Source organism: Salmo trutta, chromosome 10, assembly GCF_901001165.1.
Source record: "Salmo trutta chromosome 10, fSalTru1.1, whole genome shotgun sequence".
NCBI classification, from domain to species: domain Eukaryota; kingdom Metazoa; phylum Chordata; class Actinopteri; order Salmoniformes; family Salmonidae; genus Salmo; species Salmo trutta.
Genome location: NC_042966.1, coordinates 7,104,104 through 7,131,436, shown reverse-complemented (window position 1 = coordinate 7,131,436; position 27,333 = coordinate 7,104,104). Strand labels below are relative to the sequence as shown.

Here is a 27,333-nt window from a genome sequence, read left to right as displayed (position 1 = left end):
TGTAGGGCGGATACGTTTTACCCTGTCGTTCTTATTAGGAGATTCTGTCATTTCCTAGGCCACGTACGTTTACAGCTGCAGCTGATAACTCGACTTCTAGGATGTATCACTTCTTTATTGAATAAGAGTTCAAAGTTCATACCATTTTGCCATAATCAGCTCGTGCTGTATTCTGGCTGGTCTTGTCGAAATTCATCCTTCCAGCATGGGGATTGTCACCTCCACGTTGAAAATAGCCCTTTTTAAAGTACGGACACCAGTCCTCACATCGTCGGGAACTAAGGTTGATTTCCGTCAACAGGCTTTTGTATTAGGGGAGAGAAGGGCGTGTTTCTTAGTTTTCAACCAATGTCTGTTCACTTGGGCGTTACCACTGAGTGAGCATAGTTTACTTATGAAAACAATTCTCTCATTTAGAAGCAAAATTACATTTAATATTTTCACAAATAGGTTCATATTTAAACATTTAAATTGCACAACAATTCCATGAGAATCTGATAGGATGACATAACTAGTATGATACAATGTATCATCAGATACAATGTCCCAGACACCAACTGATCTGACATCATATTCTTTAAGTACCAACGGACACTTTTCAACTGGTTGGATTACAGAAATATTGTACCTTTCCCCAACCTTTTGATGTTACCATACTCTCTATGTTAACACAGGGCTTTCCAAGAGTCCTTTCTGTATGGTGGAGAGAAAGGGGGGAAAGGTGATTATGGGGGTCATAAACCTCATACAACAGGGTAACGTCATGACAGGTCTTATGTAGCAAAATTTGAAATTGCTTTTATCCAATGTAAAAAAAACTGAGACAAGACTATAAAATGGTATATCATACACTGCATTTGAGGAACAATGGGAAAGTAATTCTGCTTTGAAAGTCGATAAACTTGTAACCTCACTTTTGAGAAAATGGCCTTTGAATGTTTTGGTACCTACTGGAGAGCTCTTCATTGTCTTTGTAAAAATGTCTAAAAACCAGTTTTTGCTTTGTCATTATGGGTTATTCTGTGTATTAATGAGGGGGGAAAAAATATTTAATCAATTTAACATAATGTTAGGTTCTAATTCTGAGTAAAAAACTCAAGACACTATGAACGCTTAAACAACTTTATTCTTCCCAGAGGATCAATGCAGCTGCATTAGATGAAGACATTTTCACACAAGCACTGATGTTTAACCGTTCCTCCTAGGCTGAGTCTGCTCCTACACATCTGAACAGCTAATGCGTTTCTGGGGTAGAGATCAGGTCAGATGATAGACAGATATCACTAAGGTTCTGTCTAGCAACAAAGTGCTCACTCCTCCCCAACTCACGGCTGTCATAGTGACTGGTACCAGACTGTCTTCTCCTCCCAGAGGATCCTTCCCATAGGATCCCTGATGGCCAACAATAACATATCCTGACATAATGTAAACGTTATACATTACCCTCTCTCCCTCAGTGACATGAATAAGTATATTTCATATTCTCAGAACTCAACAGTAACAAAAAGTGGAAAAAGTCAAGGGGTCTGAATACTTTCCGAACGCACCGTATGTTGTGTGACAGAAGTGCACATTTTACATGTTGCGTTTATATTTTTGTTCTATGTAGATTCATTCTAAACCTGTTTTTTTCAAGACCAGATGTATGGCTGCATTTACACATACAGCCCAATTATTGTCAAAATATCAGAATTGGGCTGCCTGTGTTAAGTCTAACTAGAATTTTTGCTAATTGACACCATGATTTGCAAGAAAGTACGCATTAAGATTTGATTCTCGTCCTTAGTCTTATTGCCTTAAAATTAAATCAAATCAATTCAGAAGTGTGTGTATACCCCTACAGCTCAGTGGCAGAATGGATACATTGACATATTTTCTGGCAGAATGATCTAAATGTGTTGATTTTAATTGTAGATCAACAACCCCGACATGAGAGTCCAGATCCTGAAGGACTTTGTGAAGGGGCATTTCCCTGCCACTCCGATGCTGGATTACGCTCTGGATGTGGAAAAGATCACCACCTCCAAGGTACTGCCCTCTACTAACCTCTCACTTCTCTGCCTAGTGGTGCAGGCTACTTTATTTAGGGAGTACTTACAAAAAAAAAAATGTATACGAGTGTGCAAAAGGATGGAAACTCCTTCCAGCTATCAAAAACATAATGCTTTTTAAAATGTTTTTCTTACCTAATTTATTTTGTTACTTGATCATTTTTGGTCAAGGTTACAGGTACAATACATTCTTATCAAGCGTAATGCTGCCGTTAACATAGTTTGGACTATTTTGAATCCATTACCGGCAGGGATAGAAGTTGAGGGGAGGGGGGGTTAGGCTTTAATATTGCAGATAGATTGTAGCTTCCATACAATACCAGTCAAAAGTTTGGACACACCTACTCATTCCAGGGTTTTTCTGTTTTTACTATTTTCTACATTGTAGAATAATAGTGAAGACATAACTATGAAATGACACAGGGAATCATGTAGTAACCCAAAAATTATTCAACAAATCAACATGTATTTTAGATTCTTCAAAGTAGCCAACCTTTGCCTTGATGACAGCTTTGCACACTCTTGGCATTCTCTCAACCAGCTTCATGACGTAGTGTTCAGACCCCTGGACTTTTTCCACATTTTGTTACGTTACAGCCTTATTCCCCCCCCCCCCCCCATCAATCGAGACACACTACCCCATAATGACAAAGCAAAAACAGGTTTTTAGAATTATGAATGTGTTAAAAACCTGATCACATTTACATAAGTATCCAGACCCTTTACTCAGTACTCGTTGAAGCACCTTTGGCAGCGATTACAGCCTTGAGTATTCTTGGGTATTACGCTACAAGCTTGGCACACCTGTATTTGGGGAGTTTCTCTCATTCCTCTCTGCAGATCCTCTCAAGCTCTGTCAGGTTGGATGGGGAGCGTCACTGGACAGCTATTTTCAAGTCTCTCCAGAGATGATTGAACAGGCTTAATTCCGGGCTCTGGCTGGGCCGCTCAAGGACATTGAGACTCGTCCCGAAGCCGCTCCTGCATTGCCTTGGCTGTGTGCTTAGGGTGGTTGTCCTGTTGGAAGGTTCTCTCTGTACTTTGCTCCGTTCATCTTTCCCTCGATCCTGACTAGTCTCCAGTCCCTGCCACTGAAAAACATCCCACAGCATGATGCTGCCACCACCATGCTTCACTGTAGGGATGGTGCCAGTTTTCCTCCAGATGTGATGCTTGGCATTTGCACCAAAGAGTTCAGTTATGGTTTCATCAGACCAAAGAATCTTGTTTCTCATGGTCAGTCCTTTAGGTGTCTTTTGGAAAACTCCAAGCGGGCTGTCATGTGCCTTTTACTGAGGAGTGGCTTCCGTCTGGCCACTCTACCATAAAGGCCTGATTGGTAGACTGCTGCCAAGATGGTTGTCCTTCTGGAAGGTTCAGGTACTTGGTCACCTCCCTGACCAAGGCCTTTCTCCCCTGATTGCTCAGTTTGGCCAGGAAGAGTCTTGGTGGTTCCAAATTTCAACAATGATGGAGGCCACTGTGTTCTTGGGGACCTTCAATGTTGCAGAAATTGTTTGGTGCCCTTCCCCAGATGTGTGCCTCGACACAATCCTGTCTCGGAGCTCTACGGACCATTCCTTTGACCTCGTGGCTTGGTTTTTACTCTGACACTCACTGTCAACTGTGGGACATTCTATAGACGGGTGTGTGCTTTTCCAAACGCATTGGTGAAGTGGGTGGGCTCTCCTCGAAGAAAGATGTTTGTCTGGCTCAGTAAAGCCTCAAACATAAATTGTCCGCAAAGCTGAAATGGACTACTTCTGTGAATTAATGAGGCGGAACACACCTCAATTGACAAGTTGAAACAGCCTATAGATAATTAGCAGGCAGCGTGTGTTAACTGTCCTGTTGTGTAAGAATCACATTTTGGAACAGTGAGTGCATTCTGACATCACGTGCATAAAACAACTCACGCCGGCCTCCCGAGTGGCGCAAGGCGCTGCAGTGCTAGCTGTGCAAGCGATCCTGGTTCGAGTCCAGGCTCTGTCGCAGCGACCAGGAGACCCATGGGGCGGTACACAATTGGCCCAGTGTCGTCCTGTTTAGGGTTTAGCCGGCCGCGCTTCTTAGCACCCGCCCGCTAAACCCGGTAGCCAGCCACACCAATATGTCACAGGAAACACTGTTTAACTGACAACCGATGTCAGCCTGCAGGCACCCGGCCCACCACAAGGACTCGCTAGAGCGCAATGGGCCAAGTAAAGCCCCCCCCAGCCAAACCCTCCCCTAACCCGGACGACGCGAGGCCAATTTTGCGCCTCCCTATGGGACTCGCGGTCACAGCAGGTTGTGACAGCCTGGGATCAAACCCGGATCTGTAGTAACGCCTTAAGCGATGCAGTGCTTTAGACTGCTGCGCCACTTGGGAGGCCTAGTACAATTCATATTTCATACAGGCATGGTCATGTGAAATTGATCCAATAAGACCCCATTGAGGAGTTAGGCGGCCATATTAGAAAACGGCTTCTGTGGGGTAAATGCGTGAATCCTGTGATGATCCTGTATCTGCTAATCTTAGTTGTGTGTGCGCAATTTGGTGCTTTCTAGCGACGGATGAATGGCACGACAATGGGCCTCAGGATCTCCTCACGGTATCTCTAGTCATTCAAATTGCCATTGATAAAATGCAATTGTGTTGGTTGTCCGTAGCTTATGCCTGCCCATACCATAACTCCACCGCTACCATGGGGCACTCTGTTCATAACGTTGACATCAGCAAACCGCTCGCCCACTCGACGCCATACATGCTCTCTGCCCGCCAGTGGCCATCGAAGGTGAGCATTTGCCCACTGAATTTGGTTCCAACGCCCAGCTGCAGTCAGGTCAAAACCCTGATGACGAAAATGTGCATGCAGATAAGCTTCCCTGAGATGGTTTCTGACAGTTTGTGCAGAAATTCTTCAGTTGTGCAAACCCACATTTTCATCGTGGACATTTCTGCAGTCAGCATGCCAATTTCCCGCTCCCTCAACTTGAGACACCTGTGGCATTATTGTGTGACAAAACTGCACATTTTAGTGGCCTTTTATTGTCCCCAGCACAAGGTGCAATGATCACGCTGTTTAATAATCTTCTTGATTTTCCACACCTGTAAGGTGGCTGGATTATTTTGGCTCACTAACAGGGTTGTAAACAAATGTGTGCACAAAATTTCAGAGAAATAAGCATTTTGTGCCTATGGAACATTTCTGGTAACTTTTATTTTAGCTCATGAAACATGGGACCAACACTTTACATGTTGCATTTATATTTTTGTTCAGTTTAGAATCCATAGAGCCTAAGCTTTAGTGATAATCTACTGTGTGATCGCCTCTCCTCTGCCTCTCCATCGCTTTCTCTGTTGTCTGTTTCTCTGTCTGCTCTCTGCTGTTGCTGTGTCGTGGTCTTCTATTTTGCTGTCTCTTTTGTTTACCCTACACTCTCATCCTGTCCTGTTTGTAAAAAGTGTAAAAGTAAACAATTGTTTTAATTGTAATTACACAGGCTTTTTCACCTCACCTGCAAATTATTTGTGAACCATGTTTTACTTTTTCACTCTCTGTATTTCACCTTTTGTAATGCGCAAATAAATCAAACTAATTAGACTCTATAGAGCAGCTTGAAGTGATAGGGGAGGTTTCTCAACCAACCTCTGTTCTCTCTCCATCTCTTCTGTCACTTTCGCTGCCACAGGTTGTTTGTTACTGTCTCTTGTCTATCCTCTTGTGTTATTGCTTGTTCTGTTCTTCTGGTGTCTCTCTCTATTTACTCTTCTGTTGCTGTCTTGGTGTCTTGTCTGGTGTGTCTCTTTAGTTTTGCAATTGAAAACCGTCAAGGGGATCCTGGGGTAGCTTAATTTGTTTTGGGTCTGGGTCACCTAAAACATCCCTACCCGTTGCCCCTGGCTGCTGCATTTCTAAGCACTCCACTGGCCTGCTGTTCTCATCTATTCGTCTCCTTGGCTCATCTGCAAGTTAGAGGTACAACATGTCATTAGTTCGTTTTAAAGGACGAATGCACTTCCTGATTTGGCCTCGTTTTAAATTTGTTTCGTTAAGTGCTAGCGGCCATGACTGAATTCAAACGGGAGTTGGTTTGAGGGTGGTGTGTGTGTGTGTGTGTGTGTGTTCGCAGGTGGGACGATTTAGCCAAATTATTTAACTTGTGCTACCTGACTTTGAATCTCTGGGGCTAGTTAGGGACCGTCAATAAATGACACAATGTAAATGGGACAATATTGTGTTGCACATCTTTTAGTTGTCTCATTAAATGCTTTCAATATTTAAATGTACATTTCTAAAATTTCTAGTTGGTTTGAGGTTAAGTCATAACAATTTGGAGCTATTGGAATGTTTATATATTGTCCCATGTACATTGTGATTTACAGATGGTCCCTAACGAGCCCCATAGGGATATCCAAAGTCAACCCAAATTTACCACAGGCAATATGATCGGGTCGAGTGCAGCTGCACTCTGAATTGATGATTACTTGTGTGCTGCCAGCTGTGGGCAGGATTGAAACAAACCAAACCTTAATTTATGTTGCGATTCAGTCACCACGATAAGTATCACAAAACTCAGTTTTGGATGACACTGACTTAATGACCAAAATGATCCTATTTACACTTTAGTACATTTTAACAGTAGAATAAATGAGAAATAGTTTTTTTAGGGGGGGTTGCTTTTTAAAAAGTTACTGTATACTGACTGGCACAACCAGGGTAACTGAACTATAAAGAAAAATGCAAGTGTCCACATAACAGACCAAAACAACTCCAAACATGACAGATAAGTGTCATATCCCTTAGGCCAGGGGCCTCCAACCTTTTCTAGTGTGAGAGATACTTAAAAAAAAAATGTGCAATGTCAGAAGCATTTTTTTTATGGCTTTCAAATGGGCACATTCTTCTCTCCCATGGAACTCTTTCCCGGGTTGTTAGTGCACTACTTTCTCTTGTACAATATGTTTTCTGTCAATAAACCTGGTAAAATAATGGTTAATAAACAACTCTAAGGGGGCTCTATAAAATCTGTGATTTGTTTCCCAAATAGTTTTATAGTTTCCTAAATAGTTTTTCTGTTTCATTTTTCTTGTATTTATATTTTGTTTTGTTTTTCACTCTCAAAATTATGATTGTTCATGGACTCAAAACATTAATTTAGTTATCTATGTCAATGCTTAAATAAAAAAAAAATAAGATCTGAAAGTAAAAATGTTTTTGTAATTCTCCATTAAATCTAGCGGTTGAGGAATTTGCTGTCTAATATTAGTGAAGAATGTGCCGGGTCTAGCAATGGTCCTGTACTGCTGCTGCTCATTTCATGGCAAAGTTCACAAATAATAGATACAAATGATATACTTAATCATTATATATTTCTGCCAGGTAATGGAATACCGCCCTGAAATGGACAAAAATGAATGGGGACATATTGCCATTGTACGAAACATATACACAATCACAAATACCACTCAATTGGACGGCAGTTCATGCAAACCATATTGCATATGGCAAATGCAAAGTGTCATACAGCAAAGATCCCAAAGATGGCGAGTGCGCTCCACTGTAAATTTTCATATTGCAAATGGACATAAAGTTAAGACCCAAGTGTCAAAATTTGAAAAAAATGTCAAATTTATCACTCCAAAAAAGTGCTTTCTGGACCGTTTTTCCTTTTCTTTGTTGTCAATTATACATGTAAGAACTGTGTGAACATACCTTTTGTCAGATTTTTTTTTACTTGTCCACAAGGCACATGTTTTGTCCATTTGCAATATGATATCATAGGAAGTCAAAAGTCATGGAACCAAATGCAATATGAAAGTATTGAAAGTGCCAAATTAGGATGTTATGTCCATTTGCCATATATGATCATAGGAAGTCGGTTTCAAAACCCAAAAGTCAGTGAACCATGTCCAAATGGCATATATACTGCCCAAATGAGATATCACTGTTAAGCCCTGAATCAACCTAGAAGGTCTATTTGTCATGCATGGTGAGAGAGAAGTGGGACTCGGTTGTTTTTAAACATTTTTTAAAATATTTTTTTAAACATCCAAAATGACCTATTGGATGGGTGGGGGGTGCTCCCTACCCAGCCGTGGACCCCTTGCACCAAGACTAAAGGCATTCAAAACCATTTAAAAAATGTGCTCCTGGTAACCCGTTCCAATTACCAGGAGCACGGCTGTCCGTTTGCAATGTGTTTCAGTTACCATCAAGAATTTGACATGCTCAAAAATACTGCAGAAATGCACAATTGACTGGCTCGATGAACTCGGGATGGCCGGGCAGTAATGGTGGTTCCTCTCCATCGCTCGTTGTGTTGATTTCAACATGTCCATTTGGTGATGGTTTTTCACTGTTTAACCTCTTACATCTAGATGTTCCGCTAGCGGAACGTCTGCTCCAATATCCAATGATGGGCGGGGCGCGAAATACAAACTCCTCTAAAATCCGAAAACTTCCACTTTTCAAACATATGACTATTTTACAGCTATTTAAAGACAAGAATCTCGTTAACCTGTTGGGGCTAGGGGGCAGCATTGAGAATTTTGGAAAAAATATGTGCCCATTTTTAACTGCCTCCTACACCAACTCAGAAGCTAGAATATGCATATTATTGTTCAGGTTTGGATAGAAAACACCCTAAAGTTTCTAAAACTGTTTGAATGGTGTCTGTGAGTATAACAGAACTCCTATGGCAGGCAAAAATCTGAGAAGGTTTCATGCAGGAAGTGGCCTGTCTGACAAGGAGTCGTTCTTCTTGCCTCTGTTTATTGAAGAGTAAGGATCTTAGCTGTAACGTGACAATTCCTAGGGCTCCAATAGGCTCTCAGAACCCGGGAAAAACCTGAACGATGACGAGGCAGCCTCAGGCTGAAACAGATTATCGCCTTTTCCAAGTGTCCCATTAGGTGACAATGGAATGAGGCGCGTGCACGATTCGACCCCGTGGAGTATTTTAATTCGGCTGTTTAGCTTATTGCAGATTCCCGGTCAGAATATTATCGCTTTTCTACGAGATAAATGGCATAAAAATTGGTTTTAAACAGCGGTTGACATGCTTCGAAGTACGGTAATGGAATATTTAGAATTTTTTTGTCACGTAATGCGCCATGCTCGTGACCGTGATTTGCCTTTGGGATAGTGTCTAGAACGCATGAACAAAACGTCGCTGATGGAACATAACGATGGATTATTTGGGACCAAACCTACATTTGTTATTGAAGTAGAAGTCCTGGGAGTGCATTCTGACGAAGAACACGAAAGGTAAGACCATTTTTCTTATAGGAAATATGATTTTGGTTAAGGCTAATCTTGCCGGGTGTCTAAATAGCTAGCCCGTGATGGCTGGGCTATGTACTTAGAATATTGCAAAATGTGCTTCATCCGAAAAGCTATTTTAAAATCAGACATATCGAGTGCATAGAGGAGTAATGTATCTATACTTCTTAAAATAATTGTTATGCTTTTTGTGAACGTTTATCGTGAGTAATTTAGCAAACTGTTAGTAAATTCCCCGGAAGTTTGCGGGGGGTATGCTTTTTCTGAACGTCACATGCTAATGTAAAAAGCTGTTTTTTGATATAAATATGAACTTGATTGAACAGACATGCATGTATTGTATAACATAATGTCCTAGGTGTGTCATCTGATGAAGATCATAAAAGGTTAGTGCTGCATTTAGCTGTGGTTTGGGTTTTTGTGACATTCTATGCTAGCTTGAAAAATGGGTGTCTGATTATTTCTGGCTGGGCACTCTCCTGACAATCTAATGTTTTGCTTTCGTTGTAAAGCCTTTTTGAAATCGGACAGTGTGGTTAGATTAAGGAGAGTCTTGTCTTTAAATAGCTGTAAAATAGTCATATGTTTGAGAAATTGAAGTAATAGTATTTCAAACGATTCAAAAATCGCGCCACTGGATTCAGGTGGCTGTTACGCCAGAGAGGTTAATCTAACCACACTGTCCGATTTCAAAAAGGCTTTACAGCGAAAGCAAAACATTAGATTATGTCAGCAGAGTACCCAGCCAGAAATAATCAGACACCCATTTTTCAAGCTAGCATATAATGTCACAAAAAACAAAACCACAGCTAAATGCAGCACTAACCTTTGATTATCTTCATCAGATGACACACCTAGGACATTATGTTATACAATACATGCATGTCTGTTCAATCAAGTTCATATCAAAAAACAGCTTTTTACATTAGCATGTGACGTTCAGAAAAAGCATTCCCACCGAACACTTCCGGTTAATTTACTAAATTACTCACGATAAACGTTCACAAAAAGCATAACAATTATTTTAATTATTATAGATACAGAACTCCTCTATGCACTCGAAATGTCCGATTTTAAAATAGCTTTTCGGATGAAGCACATTCTGCAATATTAGCCCGGCATCACAGCGCTAGCTATTTAGACACCCAACCAGTTTAGCCTTCACCAAAATCACCAAATGTTCTTCGTCAGAATGCACTCCCAGGACTTCTACTTCAATAACAAATGTTGGTTTGGTCCCAAATAATCCATCAACGACGTTTTGTTTGTGCGTTCTAGACACTATCCCAATGGTAAATCACGGTGGCGAGCATGGCGCAGAACGTGACAAAACATTTCTAAATATTCCATTACCGTACTTTGAAGCATGTCAACCGCTGTTTAAAACCAATTTTTATGCAATTTATCTCGTAGAAAAGCGATAATATTCCGACCGGGAATCTGCATGTCTGTAAACTGAGGGAAAAACCGAAAGACGGGGGCGGGGCAGGTCGCGAGCCTAAGCATTTCTCCACTGATAGCCCAGTTAGCTTTTGCTTTCGTGCGCTTCAGCCAGGGCTTTGAATTACGTCATTCCTGTTTTTCCCGGGCTCTGACACCCCATTGGAGACGTGGGAAGTGTCACGTAACAGCAGAGATCCCTTGTAATAGATAGAGAGAATCAACAAGGGCAAGAAATGTTCAGACAGGGTACTTCCTGAACAGAACCTTCTCAGGTTTTTGCCTGCCATAGGAGTTCTGTTATACTCAGACACCATTCAAACAGTTTTAGAAACTTCGGAGTGTTTTCTATCCAAAGCTAATAATTATATGCATATTCTAGTTTCTGGGCAGGACTAATAATCAGATTAAATCGGGTACGTTTTTTTATCCAGCCGTGAAAATACTGCCCCCTAGCCATAAGAGGTCAAACTTATTGCAAATGGACAAAAGTCAGCCATCAAGTCAGCATCCATCAGTCAAAAAGATATCATACTGACGCCAAACCCACTTTGTCCAACTCAACTCGGTTAGAAGCCAACTATCACATATTTCAGAGCAGGCCCAAAATTCACAGTGCCTTCTGTTTAAACCATAATAAAAACATAAAACACGTAGTTACGTTCTAGCTGTGGGTCCAGTTCTGACATTATGTGTAGGCCTAGCTGAGGCGACCCCGAGTTTTGGCTTGATAGGTCATTCGGAGTCCAAGCAGCGACCTTAATTGGTGCTGAAAATCCTCTTTTCCCAGGCATTGCTATGGGGTCCTTGAATGAGCTATCGGACAGAAACGTTGGGGTCCGTCTCTATGGGCTGCGGCGGTTTCAATGCACCTAGTCTTGTGACTCTGGGACTTGTCTAAATCTCGGCATTTTCGCGATAGTCAAAATGAATTGAAGATATTGCAAATGTACAAGGCTGTTTCTCGGTCTGAGAACCTTCTAGAGCCAAATAACTCACCGTGCACTATCGTCTTGAGCTCCTAGAACAGGTTTCTAAAGTTTCAGAACTCTAGGCCTGATGGTTCTTTGATAGTTCAAACAAAAGTAACTATTGCAGGCTCTGTGTGTCTGTAAGCCCAACACTGTGTCACTCCGTCCTTGCTGTGTGTGTGGAAATCTGATGGGAGAAATGACTGATTTACAGTTCATGATGGTTACTAATCACACACATGAAGTTTTGGAAAGATGTTACTTTTTAACCCTTCGAAACAGCCCCTATGCCGCCTGTTAAGGCACTTCCGGTTGGCACAGGAAGCTAAAAGTAAACACACATCCTCATTGGGGTAGGCTTTTACAGAATCCTGAGTTTAAAGTTTTTATGTTAACCTCTCTAGGGGGTGTGGGACGCTACCGTCCCACCTGGCCAACATCCAGTGAAATTGCAGAGCGCCAAATTCAAAAACAGAAATACTCATTATAAAAATTCATAAAACATACAAGTGTTATACATCGGTTTAAAGATTAACTTGTTGTTTATCCAACCACGGTGTCAGCTTTCAAAAAGGCTTTACGGCGAAAGCATACCATGCGATTATCTGAGAACAACGCCCAGCAGACAAATCATTACAAACGGTTACCAGCCAAGTAGAGGAGTTACAAAAGTCAGAAATAGCAATAAAATGAATCACTTACCTTTTGGGCTTTGTATGGTTGCACTCACAAGACTCCCATTTACTCAATAAAGTCCCTCTTTATATCCAAAAACCTCCATTTTGTTTGCACGTTTTGTTCAGTAATCCACAGGCTCAAAGACCGTAACAACAGACAGACGAAAAATCCGAAAAGTATCAGTAAAGTTCGTAGAAACATGTCAAACGATGTTTATAATCAATCCTCAGGTTGTTTTTAGTCATAATAATCAATAACATTTCAACCGGACAAAAGCTTCGTCAATATAATAGGAAAACAAGAAAGGCGTGCTCTCGGTCGCTCGCATGAAAAACCTCGGACACTGCAGTGTCCACTCATTTTGACTGGTCTTACTCCCTCATTTTTCAGAATACAAGCCTGAAACAATTTCTAAAGACTGTTGACGTCTAGTGGAAGCCATAGGAAGTGCAATTTGAGTCCTAAGTCAATGGATACTGTAATGGCATTCAATAGAAAACTACAAACATAAAAAAAATCCCACTTCCTGGATGGATTTTTATCAAGTTTTCACCTGCCATATCAGTTCTGTTATAGTTCTGTTGTGCCCCCTAACCTAATGAAGTTAAGAACTGACTGATTTACACAGCGTTGAATGCAATGATTTTCACAAACTGCAGGTTGGGTATATCAAAACACCTTTAGGGTGAATTTAACCACTTCCGGTTGCTCCAGGAAGCTTTGAATCAACACAGGTAGACCTCATAGTGGCCTGATGGATTGTCATCGAAGACAGGTTCATAAGGCATTCATAACCCACATAGGCACAAACACATTTCTTTCACCATCACCAATTGTACATTGGACGATTTCTTGTAAATTGCGATAGAGCGCTAATTTCGTAACTATCGTTTTTGACCTTTAATCCCAGAATAATTTCCTTAACTCAAAAAGCGCTGAGGACTCGACGCCATCTTGTTTCTGGGATTAAAGCCCATTAGGCCAAACCCGTGCCCACCGAGTTTCGTCTTCGAAGTCTTTTCCATTTAGGAGAAATGGCCATGTCAAATTAGTAATGTTTTGTACATTTGCAATAAGAAGCCATTCGCCATCTGGTGGAATTTACCGGGATAGCGGGAAAATGACCAGAATTTGATTAAACGGAAACCAAATGTCCGAGAGACTTTATTTGATGACTTCCCGGAAGATCTGGCCCTGGGGCACGGCCTGAGGCCGTCGGCAAATTTTAAAAACATTCGTGGACGTCTAGTCAAGGACCGTACATTTGCAATATGGAGTTTCTCGTCAATCGTCAGTCCCCCCTTATCTCCGCTCACTGGTCACCATAGCAGCACCCACCTGTAGCTCGCGCTCCAGCAGGTATATCTCTCTGGTCACCCCCAAAGCCAATTCCTCCTTCCAGTTCTCTGCTGCCAATGACTGGAACGAACTACAAAAATCTCTGAAACTGGAAACACTTATCTCCCTCACTAGCTTTAAGCACCAGCTATCAGATCAGCTCACAGATCACTGCACCTGTACATAGCCCATCTATAATTTATTCCAAACAACTACCTCTTCCCCTACTGTATTTTTTTATTTATTTTGCTCCTTTGCACCCCATTAACTCTTTTTCTACTTCGCACTTTCTTCTACTACAAATCTACCATTCCTGTGTTTTACTTGCTATATTGTATTTACTTTGCCACCATGGACTTTTTTTTGCCTTTACCTCCCTTATCTCACCTCATTTGCTCACATTGTACATAGACTTATTTTTGTACTATATTATTGACTGTATATTTGTTTTACTCCATGTGTAACTGTGTGTTGTTGTATGTTGTCGAACTGCTTTGCTTTATCTTGGCCAGGTCGCAATTGTAAATGAGAACTTGTTCTCAACTTGCCTACCTGGTTAAATAAAGGTGAAATAAAATGTAAAAAATAAAATCATACAGCAAATGCCAAATGTGTCCCTTATGTAGGTAAGCCTACTTTTCAGTTAACATTTACTTGAGGAGGTTTTGGGGAAAGTATATCTGTCAACCCACAGACGGTTATCAAATCAACTGGCTACACACGGAGTGATAGACGGACGGGCAATATTGCTGCAAATGAATTGGCAGATAGTGTTAGGTTTGGCTTTTTAACCAGGGGTGGAATAATGTAAATGTTGCATTGATTGGTTAGTAGCTGGGAGCTTGCGGTGTCTGATACTTATGAGATTTGTTTGACAGTTTTCAGTGGAAAACATGAAACATTTTATTAACCTCTCTAGGGTAGGTGGGACGGAATCGTCCCAACTACGTAACAGCCAGTGTAATCCCGTGGCGCGTTATTCAAATACCTTAGAAATGCTATTACTTCAATTTCTCAAACATATGACTATTTTACACCATTTTAAAGACAAGACTCTCGTTAATCTAACCACACTGTCCGATTTCAAAAAGGCTTTACAACGAAAGCAAAACATTAGATTATGTCAGCAGAGTACCCAGCCAGAAATAATCAGACACCCATTTTAAGCTAGCATATAATGTCACATAAATCCAAACCACAGCTAAATGCAGCACTAACCTTTGATGATCTTCATCAGATGACACCCCTAGGACATTGTTATACAATACATGCATGTTTTGTTCAATCAAGTTCATATTTATATCAAAAACCAGCTTTTTACATTAGCATGTGATGTTCAGAACTAGCATACCCACCGAAAACTTCCGGTGAATTTACTAAATTACTCATGATAAACGTTGACAAAATACATAACAATTATTTTAAGAATTATAGATACAGAACTCCTTTATGCAAACCTTTGCTGTTCTTCGTCAGAATGCACTCCCAGGACTTCTACTTCAACAACAAATGTTGTTTTGGTTCCGAGTAATCCATAGTTATATCCAAATACCTCTGTTTTGTTCGTGCGTTTAGGTCACTATCCGAAGGGTAACGCGCGAGCGCATTTCGTGACAAAAAATGTCAAAATATTCCATTACCGTACTTAGAAGCATGTCAAACGCTGTTTAAAATCAATTTTTATGTGATTTTTCTCGTAAAATAGCGATAATATTCCAACCGGGCAACGTTGTATTCATTCAAAGACTGAAAGAAAAAAATTGAGAAGTCTCGATGAAGGTGCATCTCAGTCTCACTGTCCCCAGGCTGACCACTTACAAACTCTGCTGCTGTACTTTGCCCAGAGACAGCAGACACCCCATTCCACTTTCTGGCGGCTTCAGAGAGCCAATGGAAGCCTTAGAAAGTGTCACGTTACAGCACAGATGCTGTATTTTCGATAGAGATGCAACAGAAGGACAACAAATTGTCAGACAGGGCACTTCCTGTATGGTTTTGGCCTGCCATACTCACAGACACCATTCAAACAGTTTTAGAAACTTCAGAGTGTTTTCTATCCAAATCTACTAATTATATGCATATTCTCGTTTCTGGGCAAGAGTAGTAACCAGTTTAAATCGGGTACGTTTTTTATCCGGCCGTGAAAATACTGCCCCCTACCCTAGAGAGGTTAAATGTCAATGTCATCAGACTCAGTCTGTAGTATATCACAGAGCAAATATGGATATTCGGAACATCTTTCGAAGGAGAGGCAAAAGAAGCGAGCTGGTTGAGCACGAGCAAATCGCCGCATGGTTTTTATTTCAGCAGTTCAGAAATACCAGGCAGAGACTAGCTACATCATCGTGATTCAGAAGGGGGCCCGTAAAGAGAAACATGAAAGGATGGGGAGTGTAAGCAGCAACTACTTAAACAATGTTTTGCGTAAAATTAACACATGCGCCAAATGTGATCCGGCGCCTTAACTTTGAGAAAGAGAGACCCAGAGGAGCGGGGGAGAACTCAGTTTTCACAGCCAAACAAAAGTTATTTATGATGCAAGGTGATTTGTAGATCAGTCTGCCGCAATGTTGAAGAAGCCCATTGATTCATCAACTAAGTATTGTTGTTTCCCTCCTGTCTGTGTGCAGAAACCCAACCTGATCCTCAATGTGGACGGCTTCATCGGTGTGGCCTTTGTGGACCTACTTAGGATGTGCGGTGGATTCACACGGTAAGAGGACGTTTCTCTCTTATATCTTGCATGGGGCCAAATCTTTACTAAAGGAATGTGTGCAAAACTTAGGCACAAATCATGCATTCATTGATGTCAATTTGAGATTGCTGTTAAAATTCGAGCTACTCAAATTGGACTCTTCCCTGAGTGTTAATCACTTGTAGAAAAGCGAACAGGTGTGTAGGTCTAATGGAGGTTTGTCCTATCATACACATAGAAAGATATTAAGTGGCTGTGTACTAATATGCACATTATATTTTCACAACACGTTTCAGAGAAGACTGTAATAGTTGCTGTCTGGTAAGTGTATGTGTTCTGCGTTACAGAGATGAAGCGGACGAGTTTGTGGAGATTGGTGCACTGAACGGGATCTTTGTACTGGGCAGGAGTATGGGCTTCATCGGTGAGTCCCATTGGCTTATATCGGTGTCTCTCAACATTAAACCCACCTCATATAAAATGTGTTTCGAATACACACGTTTTTTATATTCTTGTGGTACGCTTGGTTTAGCTCTCCTGGCAAGCAGCATGTGGGCTTTTTAGGCCATTACATTACAGGCCAAATTCAGCACACCAAGTATTTCAAATGCTTGGAAAAATGAATTCAACCCAGGTCTGCAGTATATGCTGAATTTCACTCATCAGTTTAGCACTAATTTGAATGTCCAGTTAACTGAAAAACACAGGATCACCTACACTGTAACAAATTGGTGTACATTTAGTTAGCTACTGTAATTCTATTTTCCAGTAAAGTACTATATTACCTGTTTGGCTGTATACTTACAAAAGAATACTGTGAATTATGGTGCATTGTGAGAAAATGCTGTGCGCGGGGAAATCATCTCTGGCTCATGAACGTATTTTGAGGCATCCCTTGTAAGAGGATTTATTTGTTGCACATGTTAGTGAGAAGGCTGTACCCCACAAAATACAGTGCCATACTGTATTTTTGCGTTCCAAAAACCTTGTCCTGTAAATCTACAGTAAGTTACTGGCTACTGTGCTGACAGTAATGCACTGTACATTTTTGAAATACAGCATTTTGCTCTAGTCAGGTGTTACAGTAATATGCTGTACATTTGTGTTTTAGTTAAGGTCCTGTAAATCTACAATAAGTTATTGACTTTGCTGTCAGTATTTTACTGTAGAAATTAGAGGTCGACCGATTAATCGGAATGGCCGATTAATTAGGGACGACTTCAAGTTTTCATAACAATCGGCAATCAGTATTTTTGGCCACCGATTTGCCTATTTATTTATTTTGTATTATTTTTGTTTAAACCTTTATTTAACTAGGCAAGTCAGTTAAAAAACACATTCTTATTTTCAATGACGGCCTAGGAACGGTGGGTTAACTGCCTTGTTCAGGGGCAGAACGACAGATTTTTACCTTGTCAGCTTGGGGATGCAACCTTACGTTAACTAGCCCAAAGCTCTAACCACCTGCTTTACGTTGCCACGGTAAGTTGCTAGCTAGCATTAAACTTATCTTAAAAAAACAATCAATCAATCATAAACACTAGTTAACTACACATGGTTGATGATAGTACTAGTTTATCTAGCCTGTCCTGCTTTGCATATAATCGATGTGGTGCGCATTCGCGAAAAAGTACTGTCTTTGCTCCGACGTGTACCTAACCATTAACATCAATGTCTTTCTTAAAATCAATACACAAGTATATATTTTTAAACCTGCATATTTAGTTAATATTGCCTGCTAACATGAATTTCTTTTAACTAGGGAAAATGTGTCACTTCTCTTGCAAACAGAATCAGGGTATATGCAGCAGTTTGGGCCGCCTGGCTTGTTGCGAACTGTGAAGACTATTTCTTCCTAACAAAGACAGCAGACTTCGCCAAACAGGGATGATTTAACAAAAGCGCATTTGCGAAAAAAGGACAATCGTTGCACGACTGTACCTAACCATAAACATCAATGCCTTTCTTAAAATCAATACACAGAAGTATATATTTTTAAACCTGCATATTTAGCTAAAAGAAATCCAGGTTAGCAGGCAATATTAACCAGGTGAAATTGTGTCAGTTCTCTTGCGTTCGTTGCACGCAGAATCAAGGTATACAGAATCTGGCTCGTTGCGAACTAATTTGCCAGAATTTTACGGAACTATGAAATAACATTGTAGGTTGTGCGATGTAACAGGAATATTTAGACTTTTGGATGCCACCCGTTAGATGAAATACGGAACATTTCCGTAGGTCACTGAAAGAATTTCCGTAGGTCACTGAACAAAATTACTTCAGTTCCTGTATGTTGTAGTGATTACACCATGAGTCGTTAATCATAAGGCATACACCCCCGCCCTTCACTATGTCACAGTAATACTAAGTTATAATGTGTAGTTAAATAAGGTCTAGTTAATCAATCACTTTCTCTTCTTCCCATCCTAGGTCATTACCTGGACCAGAAGAGGCTAAAACAGGGCCTGTACCGCCACCCATGGGACGACATCTCCTATGTACTTCCTGAACACATGTCAATGTAACTGATGACAGCGAGTCGGCACCTCTTGATGTCAACACTCGGATATGACGGGCAGCGGTTTCACCTTCTCATCACTACAACAACCGCTGCCTTTGGGCAGGGTGAATCCAGAAGTGGGGAAAAAGGTGGAGGGACATGGGGAAAGAAGGGAGCGTTAGTTTTATTCGTAGGTCACTGAAAAAAAGGGGAATCATTTAATGTTATGAGTTCAAGATATAAGTTATTCAATCGTTAACAAAAAAAGGAGCTGAACCAGTGCAAGCTGCAGCTGTGGTCACTCTAGGTTGATTAGGATATGAATGACCCTATGGGGGTTTTCCCAGTCACCGGTACACAAATGGGATAGTGGCGCACACTTATTTTTGACCATGCCACCTGGTTGGTTCATCGCCTACTCACTTATAATTTATGTTCATATCTCTTACTAAACTCGCAAACGATTAACAGTTGGTTGAGGTGTATAATAGGGCTTTCCCTGCTTTAGGCCTCTAGGGTGTGTGCTGTTGAAAGTAAGCATGCTTTCTGGGTGACTTGGTAATGCACATAACATGAACACTAGCTTGTCTATGGAGAAGTAGTCTTAGTCGGTAAACCGGCATCCCTCAATGGAGTGTAAAAGCCTTGAACGATCCACTGTCAAGTACATTACAAAACCAAAGTATTGTTTGAGTAATATTGTATTAGATTTTATTTACACATTTAGTCTAGTTTCCGACCTTAATCCCCTTCCAAAGTTGTGTAGCCTATTATGGTGTGTACACTGTGGCTGTTCATAAGGGGGCACGGTTTAACTAGCTGAATGTTAGTGTCTATTTACCACTGCGTTTTTGGTATTTTTTTTGTTGGTATTTTGTTAGGATCCCCATTATCTGTTGCAAAAGCAGCAGCTACTCTTCCTGATGTCCTTTCTCATCCCCTCGAGTCATTGAACGAAACGATCATGTTAACTAATATTTTCATCCATTTAGATTTCAATAAATTACAAATGATACAAGGGTGGTGTTTGTTCAAAATTAGTTATTTTAAAATGTTTCAAAATAAAGGAAAAGGGAATAACCCCTGTAAAAGTAGTCTTAAACGCATCTTTTGCGAGGGAGCATGAAGGCAGTGTATTTTATCTGGGAAAATAGTGTCTGATTTGCACGTATGACTAGACTACTGCTACCAAGGACCTGACCTGTGTGGTGCCATTTTTCTTTATGACCTCAATGTTCTGTGACAGGCATGTTTGTTCTCTTTGTTTTACTCCGTTTTATTTAAATGTGAATTAAATATGCTTCTTAGTTTATTAAATATGCCCCGAATTGTTATTGTAGTTTAATAAAACCAAGAATGTCTAACTTTTCATTGTGGCTATTTATTATCACTAAGTGATGCATGTAGCAGCTGTCAGTGTTCTCTTTTTTTTCCAACGGTGCTGGTCGACACAAGAAATAGGTGTGAAGGATATAGTATCATCCAAATATATCCTCAAATAGTATATAGTTTAGCTGAGCATATACAGACGGGGATAAATTATTTTGTGTGGGAATATACAGTGGCAAGAAAGTATGTGAACCCTTTGGAATACCTGTATTTCTGCATAAATTGGTCATAAAATGTAATCTGATCTTCATCTAAGTCACAACAATAGACAGTCTGCTTAAACTAAAAACAAACAATTATACATCTTTATTGAACACACCATGTAAACATTCAGTGTCGAGTGGAAAAAGTATGTGAACCCTTGGATTTAATAACTGGTTGACCATCCTTTGGCAGCAATAACCTCAACAATGTTTTCTGTAGTTGCGGATCAGACCTTCACAACGGTCAGGAGGAATTTTGGACCATTCATCTTTACCAAACTCTTTCAGTTCAACAATATTCTTAGGATGTCTGGTGTGAACCGCTCTCGGGGTCATGTCACAGCATTTTAAATCGGGTTGAGGTCAGGACTCTGACTGGGCCACTCCAGAAGGTGTATTTTCTTCTGTTGATTTACTTCTGTCTTTTGGGTCGTTGTCCTGTTGCATCACCCAACTTCTGTTGCGCTTCAATTGGCAGACGGATAGCTTTACATTCTCCTGCAAAATGTCTTGATAAACTTGAATTCATTTTTCCGTCAATGATAGCAAGCTGTCCGGGCCCTGAGGCAACAAAGCAGCCCCAAACCATGATGCTCCCTCCACCATACTTTACAGTTGGGATGTTTTGATGTTGGTGTCCTGTGCCTCTTTCTCCACATACAGTGTTGTGTGTTCCTTACAAACAACTGAACTGTAGTTTCATCTGGCCACAGAATATTTTGCCAGAAGCGCTGTGGAACATACAGGGGCTCTTTTGCGAACTTCAGACATGCAGCAATGTTTTTTTTTTGGACAGCAGTGGCTTCTCCCATGAACACCTTTCTTGTTTAGTGTTTTACGTATCGTAGACTCGTCAACAGAGATGTTCCAGAGATTTCTGTATGTCTTTAGCTGACACTCTAGGATTCTTAACCTCATTGAGTATTCTGCACTGTGCTTTGCAGGACGCCCACTCTTTGGGAGAGTAGCAACAATGCTGAACTTTCTCCATTTATAGACAATTTGTCTTACTGTGGACTGATGAACACCAAGGCTTTTAGCGATACTTTTTTAAACCTTTCCAGCTTTATGCAAGTCAACAGTTCTTAATCTTAGGTCTTCTGAGATCTCTTTTGTTCGAGGCATGGTTCACATAAGGCAATGCTTCTTGTGAATAGCAAACTCAAATTGTGTTTTGATGTAACTAGGTAAATATTACACAACAGGTAAACATGTTTGTCAACCTCTACACAAAACCAAAGTTCTTGGTCTTAATGGCTAGTAAGAGTTTCTGTTTTAGAATCTGTTAGGAGGAAATTGTTTTTAGATTGTCTTCTAACAGAGAGAAATGTAACAAAAATAAATGTATATTAACATCTCCGATCTTGTCGCATTGATTGGATTCCAGGTTAGCTGACTCCAATTAGCTTTTGGAAAAGTCACATACTTTTTCCAACCTTTTTAAATGTATTTCAATAGACAAGAAAAATACAATTTGTTATTAGTTTAAGCACGTCTATTGTTGTGACTTAGATGAAGATCAGATCAAATTGACGAATTTATGCGGAAATCCAGGTAATTCCAAAGGGTTCACATACTTTTTCTTGCCACTGTATATATATTTTTTAAGTGGGCCCTGAACAGAAATACAAACTCCCACAGGGGAAAAAGTGCATCTGTGGTGAAAGATTAACTCTGAAAGTCACTATCAGCTGATAGTGGCCGCTTGAACTGAACTATCGTCTAGGATTGATCTGCCCAACCAATACACTCGTGTCCCGTGTGGAACGGATCGATAAAGCATCCTCCATTCAGGCATCATTTCCCTCATTAACTAGCCTTAATGGTGGACCGCCGTTGGAAAATTTGACATATACAGTTGGAAAGTATTCAGACACCTTGACTTTTTCCACATTTAGTTACGTGACAGCCTTATTCTAAAATTAATTCAATCGTTTTTTCCCTCATCAATCTACCCATAATAACAAAGCAAAAACAGGTTTTTAGAAATGTTTGCAAATGTATAAAATATAGTATTCATATCCTTTACTCGGTGCTTTGTTGATGCACCTTTGGAAGCGATTAAAGCCTTGAGTTTTCTTTGGTATGATGCTACAAGCTTGGCACACCTGTATTTGGAGTTTTTACCCATTCTTCTCTGCAGACCCTCAAGCTCTGTCAGGTTGGATGGGGAGTGTCGCTGCACAGCTATTTTCAGGTCTCTCCAGAGATGTTAGATTGCGTTCAACTCCGGGCTCTGGCTGGGCCACTCAAGGACATTCAGAGACTTGTCCCGAAGCCACTCTTCTGTTGTCTTGGCTGTGTGCTTAGGGTCGTTTTCCTGTTAAAAAGTGAACCGTCACCCCAGTCTGAGAGAGAATCTTGTTTCTCATGGTTAGAGTCCTTTAGGTGCCTTTTGACAAACTTCAATCGGGCTGTTGTGCCTTTTACTGAGAAGTGGCTTCCGTCTGGCGGCTACCATAAAGGCCTGCTTTTTGAGTGCTGCTGAGATGGTTGTTCTTCTGGAAGGTTGTCCCATCTCCACAGAGGAACTCTGGAGCTTTGTCAGAGTTACCATCGGGTTCTTGGGCTGACCAAGGCCCTTCTCCCTCGATTGCTCAGTTTGGCTGTGCAGCCAGCTCTAGGAAGAGTCTTAGTGGTTCCAAACTTCTTCCATTTAACAATGATGGAGACCACTGTGTTCTTTGACTTTCAATGCTGCAGAATTTTTTTGGTACCCTTCCCCAGATCTGTGCCTCGACACAATCCTGTCTCGGAGCTCTACGGACAATTCTTTCGACCTCATGGCTGGTTTTTGCTCTGACATGCACTGTCAACTTTGGGACCTTGTATAGACAGGTGTGTGCCTTTCCAAATCATGTCCAATCAATTTAATTGACCACCGGTGGACTCCAAGTTGTATAAACATCTCAAGGATGATCAATTGAAACAGGATGCACCTGAGCTCAATTCTGAGTCTCCTAGCAAATACTAAATGTATTTCTGTTTGTAAAAGTTTTTTTATGAATTTGCAAAAATTTTGGAAACAGTTCGCATTGTCATTATGGGGCATCGTGTGTGTAGATTGATGAAAGAAATTATTTAATATATTTTAGAGTAAGCCTGTAATGTAACATGGAAAAACTAAAGGGGTCAGCACTGTATGTCTACTGTTTTAATTTAGGATGTTGCACACGGAAAATACATAAATGGTGGTGGAAAACCGTCCGTGGCCGGGAGTCCCATAGGACAGTGCACAATTGGTGCAGCGTCGTCCGGGTTGCGGGAGAGTTTGGCCAGTGGAGTTTTACTTGGCTCATCGCGCTCTAGCAACTCCTTGTGGCGGCCCGGGTGCCTGCGGGCTGACCCCGGTCACCAGTTGAGCGGTGTTTCCTCTGACACATTGGTGCGGCTGGCTTCCGGGTTAAGCCGGCGGGTGTTAAGGATCGTGGTTAGGCGGGTCATGTTTCGGAGGACGCATGACCCCACCTTCGTCTCTCCTGAGCCCGTTGGGGAGTTGCAGCGATGAGACATCCAAAAAGGTAGTAAAATGCAACCCAAAAAATGATATGGTTCTACTACCGTAATACAGATAGTTATGTTCATATTTATTTAGACTGAAGAGACCAGACGTCATATCCTAGTTAGTGTCAATGATTAAAACATGGCGTCCAAAGTCACTGTGGGACGTGAACAACATAAGTGATAAGCAATCGGTGTAAAAGTCCCCCATTTGAAACAGACGCAAACGGATGAAAATAGTGCAATCCTGCCACAATTGGACTAGATAATTCTCAACAAATGTGTATATACAGCCAACAAAATCAATTGTTGATTTGACAAATGACAAATCTCACTGTGGATGTTATTTTTTACTCGTATAAAAAAATTAACATTTGAACATAGGTTTACAGTACAGCAATTTATCATAGAGGTAGTGGGAACATCATTATCAGTATCATCATCATTGTCCAGCTCGCTTACCCATTCCCCAAACTACCTTGAGTCACTATGAGGGATCTCCATCAGCAGCGGCGTGTGGGTCGCTGCGTGTCCAGTCAGAAAGTGAGTAAGGGGACAGTTAAAATCAGCGAGGGGGATACATGTTTGGGGATTCTTGCATTGGAATTATACTGAACAAAAAACATGAGCTAAAATAAAAGATCCCTGAAATTATTCATATGCACAAAAAGCGTGTTTCTCAAATGTTGTGCACAAATTTGTTTACATCTTTGTTAGTGAGCGTTTCTCCTTTGCCAAGATAATCCACCCACCTGGCAGGTGTGGCATATCAAGAAGCTGATTTAACGTTTTTGGGCTAGGGGGCGGTATTTTCACTTTCGGATAAAAAGTGTGCCCAAAGTAAACTGCCTGCTACTCAGGCCCAGATGCTAGGATATGCATATTATTAGTAGATTTGGATCGAAAACACACTGAAGTTTCTAAAACTGTTTTAATGATGTCTGTGAGTATAACAGAACTTATTTGGCAGGCGAAACCCCGAGAACAAACCTTCCAGGATTTTTTGTTTGAGGCCACTCTCTTCAAGGGGTTTCAATGGGAATCTAGATTTCTAAGGCACTTGCTTGCTGTTCCTATCGCTTCCACTGGATGTCAAGTCTTTAGAAATTGGTTGATGTTTTTCCTTTGAGAAATGAAGAAGTAAGGCAGTTCAGAACGAGGGTCGAGTGAAGTGTACTGTTTGTTAGAGGTGCGTGACCTGAAAGCACGCTCCACTTTGTTTTCTTCCTGTATTGAACACAGCTTATCCCGTCTTAAATTGTATCGATTATTTACTTACAAAAATACCTAAAGTTGCATTAGGAAAGTTGAAATGTCTGGATCAAGTTTACAGGTAACTTATTAGATACTTTGTAGTCATGTTGCATGAGTTGGAACCAGTGTATTTTCAGAATCAAACGCGCCAAATAAATTGACATTTTGGGGATATAACGACAGAATTAATCGAACAAAAGGACCATTTGTGATGTTTAATGGATATATTGGAGTGCCAACAGAAGAAGATCTTTAAAGGTAAGGCATGAATTATGTTATTTCTGACTTTGTGTTGTGCCTGGCAGGTTGAATTATGATTTTCATGTGCATGTTTGATGGGGTGCTGTCCTCAGATAATAGCATGGTTTGCTTTCGCCGTGAAGCCTTTTTGAAATCTGACACTGTGGCTGGATTAACAAGAAGTTCATCTTTAAACCGGTGTATAACACTTGTATGATTTATGAGTATTTCTGTTTTTGAATTTGGCGCGTTGCTATTTCACTGGGTATTGTCAAATCAATCCCGTTATTAACTTCTATGGGCTACCTGCGGGACACAGCCAGTGAAATATCAGGGCGGCAAATTCAAAACAACAAAATGTCATAATTCAACTTTCTCAAACATACACTTCTCCTTGATGTAACCACATTGTCCGATTTCAAAAAGGCTTTACAGCGAAAGCAAAACATTAGATTATGTTAGGAGAGTACATAGACAAAAATAATCACACAGCCATTTTCCAAGCATGGACATGTGTCAATAAAACCCAAAACACAGCTAAATGAAGCACTAACCTTTGACGATCTTCATCAGATGACACTCCTAGGACATTGTTACACAATACATGTATGTGTATGTTTTGTTTGATAAAGTTCATATTTATATCCAAAAACAGCATTTTACATTGGCGCGTGATGTTCAGAAAATGTATTCCCACCAAAACTCCCGGTGAATGTGCACATCAATTTACAAAAATACTCATCATAAACGTTGACAAAATATATAACAATTATTTAAAGAATTATAGATAGACTACTCCTGGATGCAACCGCTGTCAGATTTTAAAATAGCTTTACGGAGAAAGCACATTTTTCAATATTCTGAGTACATAGCTCGCCATCACAGCAAGCTATACAGACACCCGCCAAGTTCAGGGTCACCTAAACTCAGAATTAGTATTATAAATATTCTCTTACCTTTGCTGATCTTCGTCAGAATGCACTCCCAGGACTGCTACTTCCACAAGAAATGTTGTTTTTGTTCGAAATAATCCATATTTATGTCCAAATACCTCCATTTTGTTCGTGCGTACAGATCACTTATACAAAGGCATAACGCGCGAGCGCGGTACCAGAGACAGTCAAAATGTTCCATTACCATACTCAGAAGCATGTTAAACACTGTTTAAAATCAATCTTTATGGTATTTTTTTACGTAAAATTGCGATAATATTCCAACCGGACAATAGCATATTCATTCAAGAACAAAAAGAAGGAACGGCATGCTCGCGGGATCGCGCATATCCAATCCCTTTGTCCACAGGCAGTCCACTGATGGACTGAGCTCCTATTATCTGCCCAGTGAGAGGAGAATGCTGAAAGAACTTTCTGAAGGCTGTTGACAGCCAATGGAAGCCTTAGGAAGTGCAACATGACCCCACAGAAACTGTAGTTTCGATAGAGAATCAAAAGAACTACAATTCTCAGATTTCCCACTTCCTGGTTGGATTTTTCTCAGGTTTTTGCCTGCCATATGAGTTCTGTTATACTCAGACACCATTCAAACAGTTTTAGAAACTTCAGTGTTTTCTATCCAAATCTACTAATAATATGCATATTCTAGTTTCTGGGCAAGAGTAGTAACCAGTTTAATTTGGGTATGTTTTTTCATCCGGCCGTGAAAATACTGCCCCCTACACCCCAACAGGTTAAACAGATGATCATTACACAGGTGCATTTTGTGCTGGGGACAAAAGGCCACTCAAAAATGTGTCGTTTTGTCAAACAACACAACGTCACAATGTCTGAAGGGAGCGCGCAATTGGC

General features: G+C 40.7%; 1 protein-coding gene across 4 annotated transcripts in view; it reads left to right on the top strand.

Annotated features, from left to right (window-relative positions):
- LOC115201007 (ATP-citrate synthase) overlaps positions 1–20,310 on the top strand; it is a 110,636-nt gene extending 90,326 nt beyond the window's left edge. For 3 of the 4 annotated variants that reach the window (XM_029764193.1, XM_029764192.1, XM_029764194.1), the window contains exons 26-29: positions 1,915–2,028; positions 16,377–16,459; positions 16,789–16,865; positions 18,872–20,310. In XM_029764193.1, the coding sequence (XP_029620053.1) occupies positions 1,915–2,028; positions 16,377–16,459; positions 16,789–16,865; positions 18,872–18,966 (369 nt within the window). In that variant the 3' untranslated portion in view covers positions 18,967–20,310. The remainder of the gene's footprint in view (positions 1–1,914; positions 2,029–16,376; positions 16,460–16,788; positions 16,866–18,871) is intronic. The other variant, XM_029764195.1, reaches the window with a different exon arrangement.
- The last annotated feature ends 7,023 nt before the right edge of the window (positions 20,311–27,333 follow it).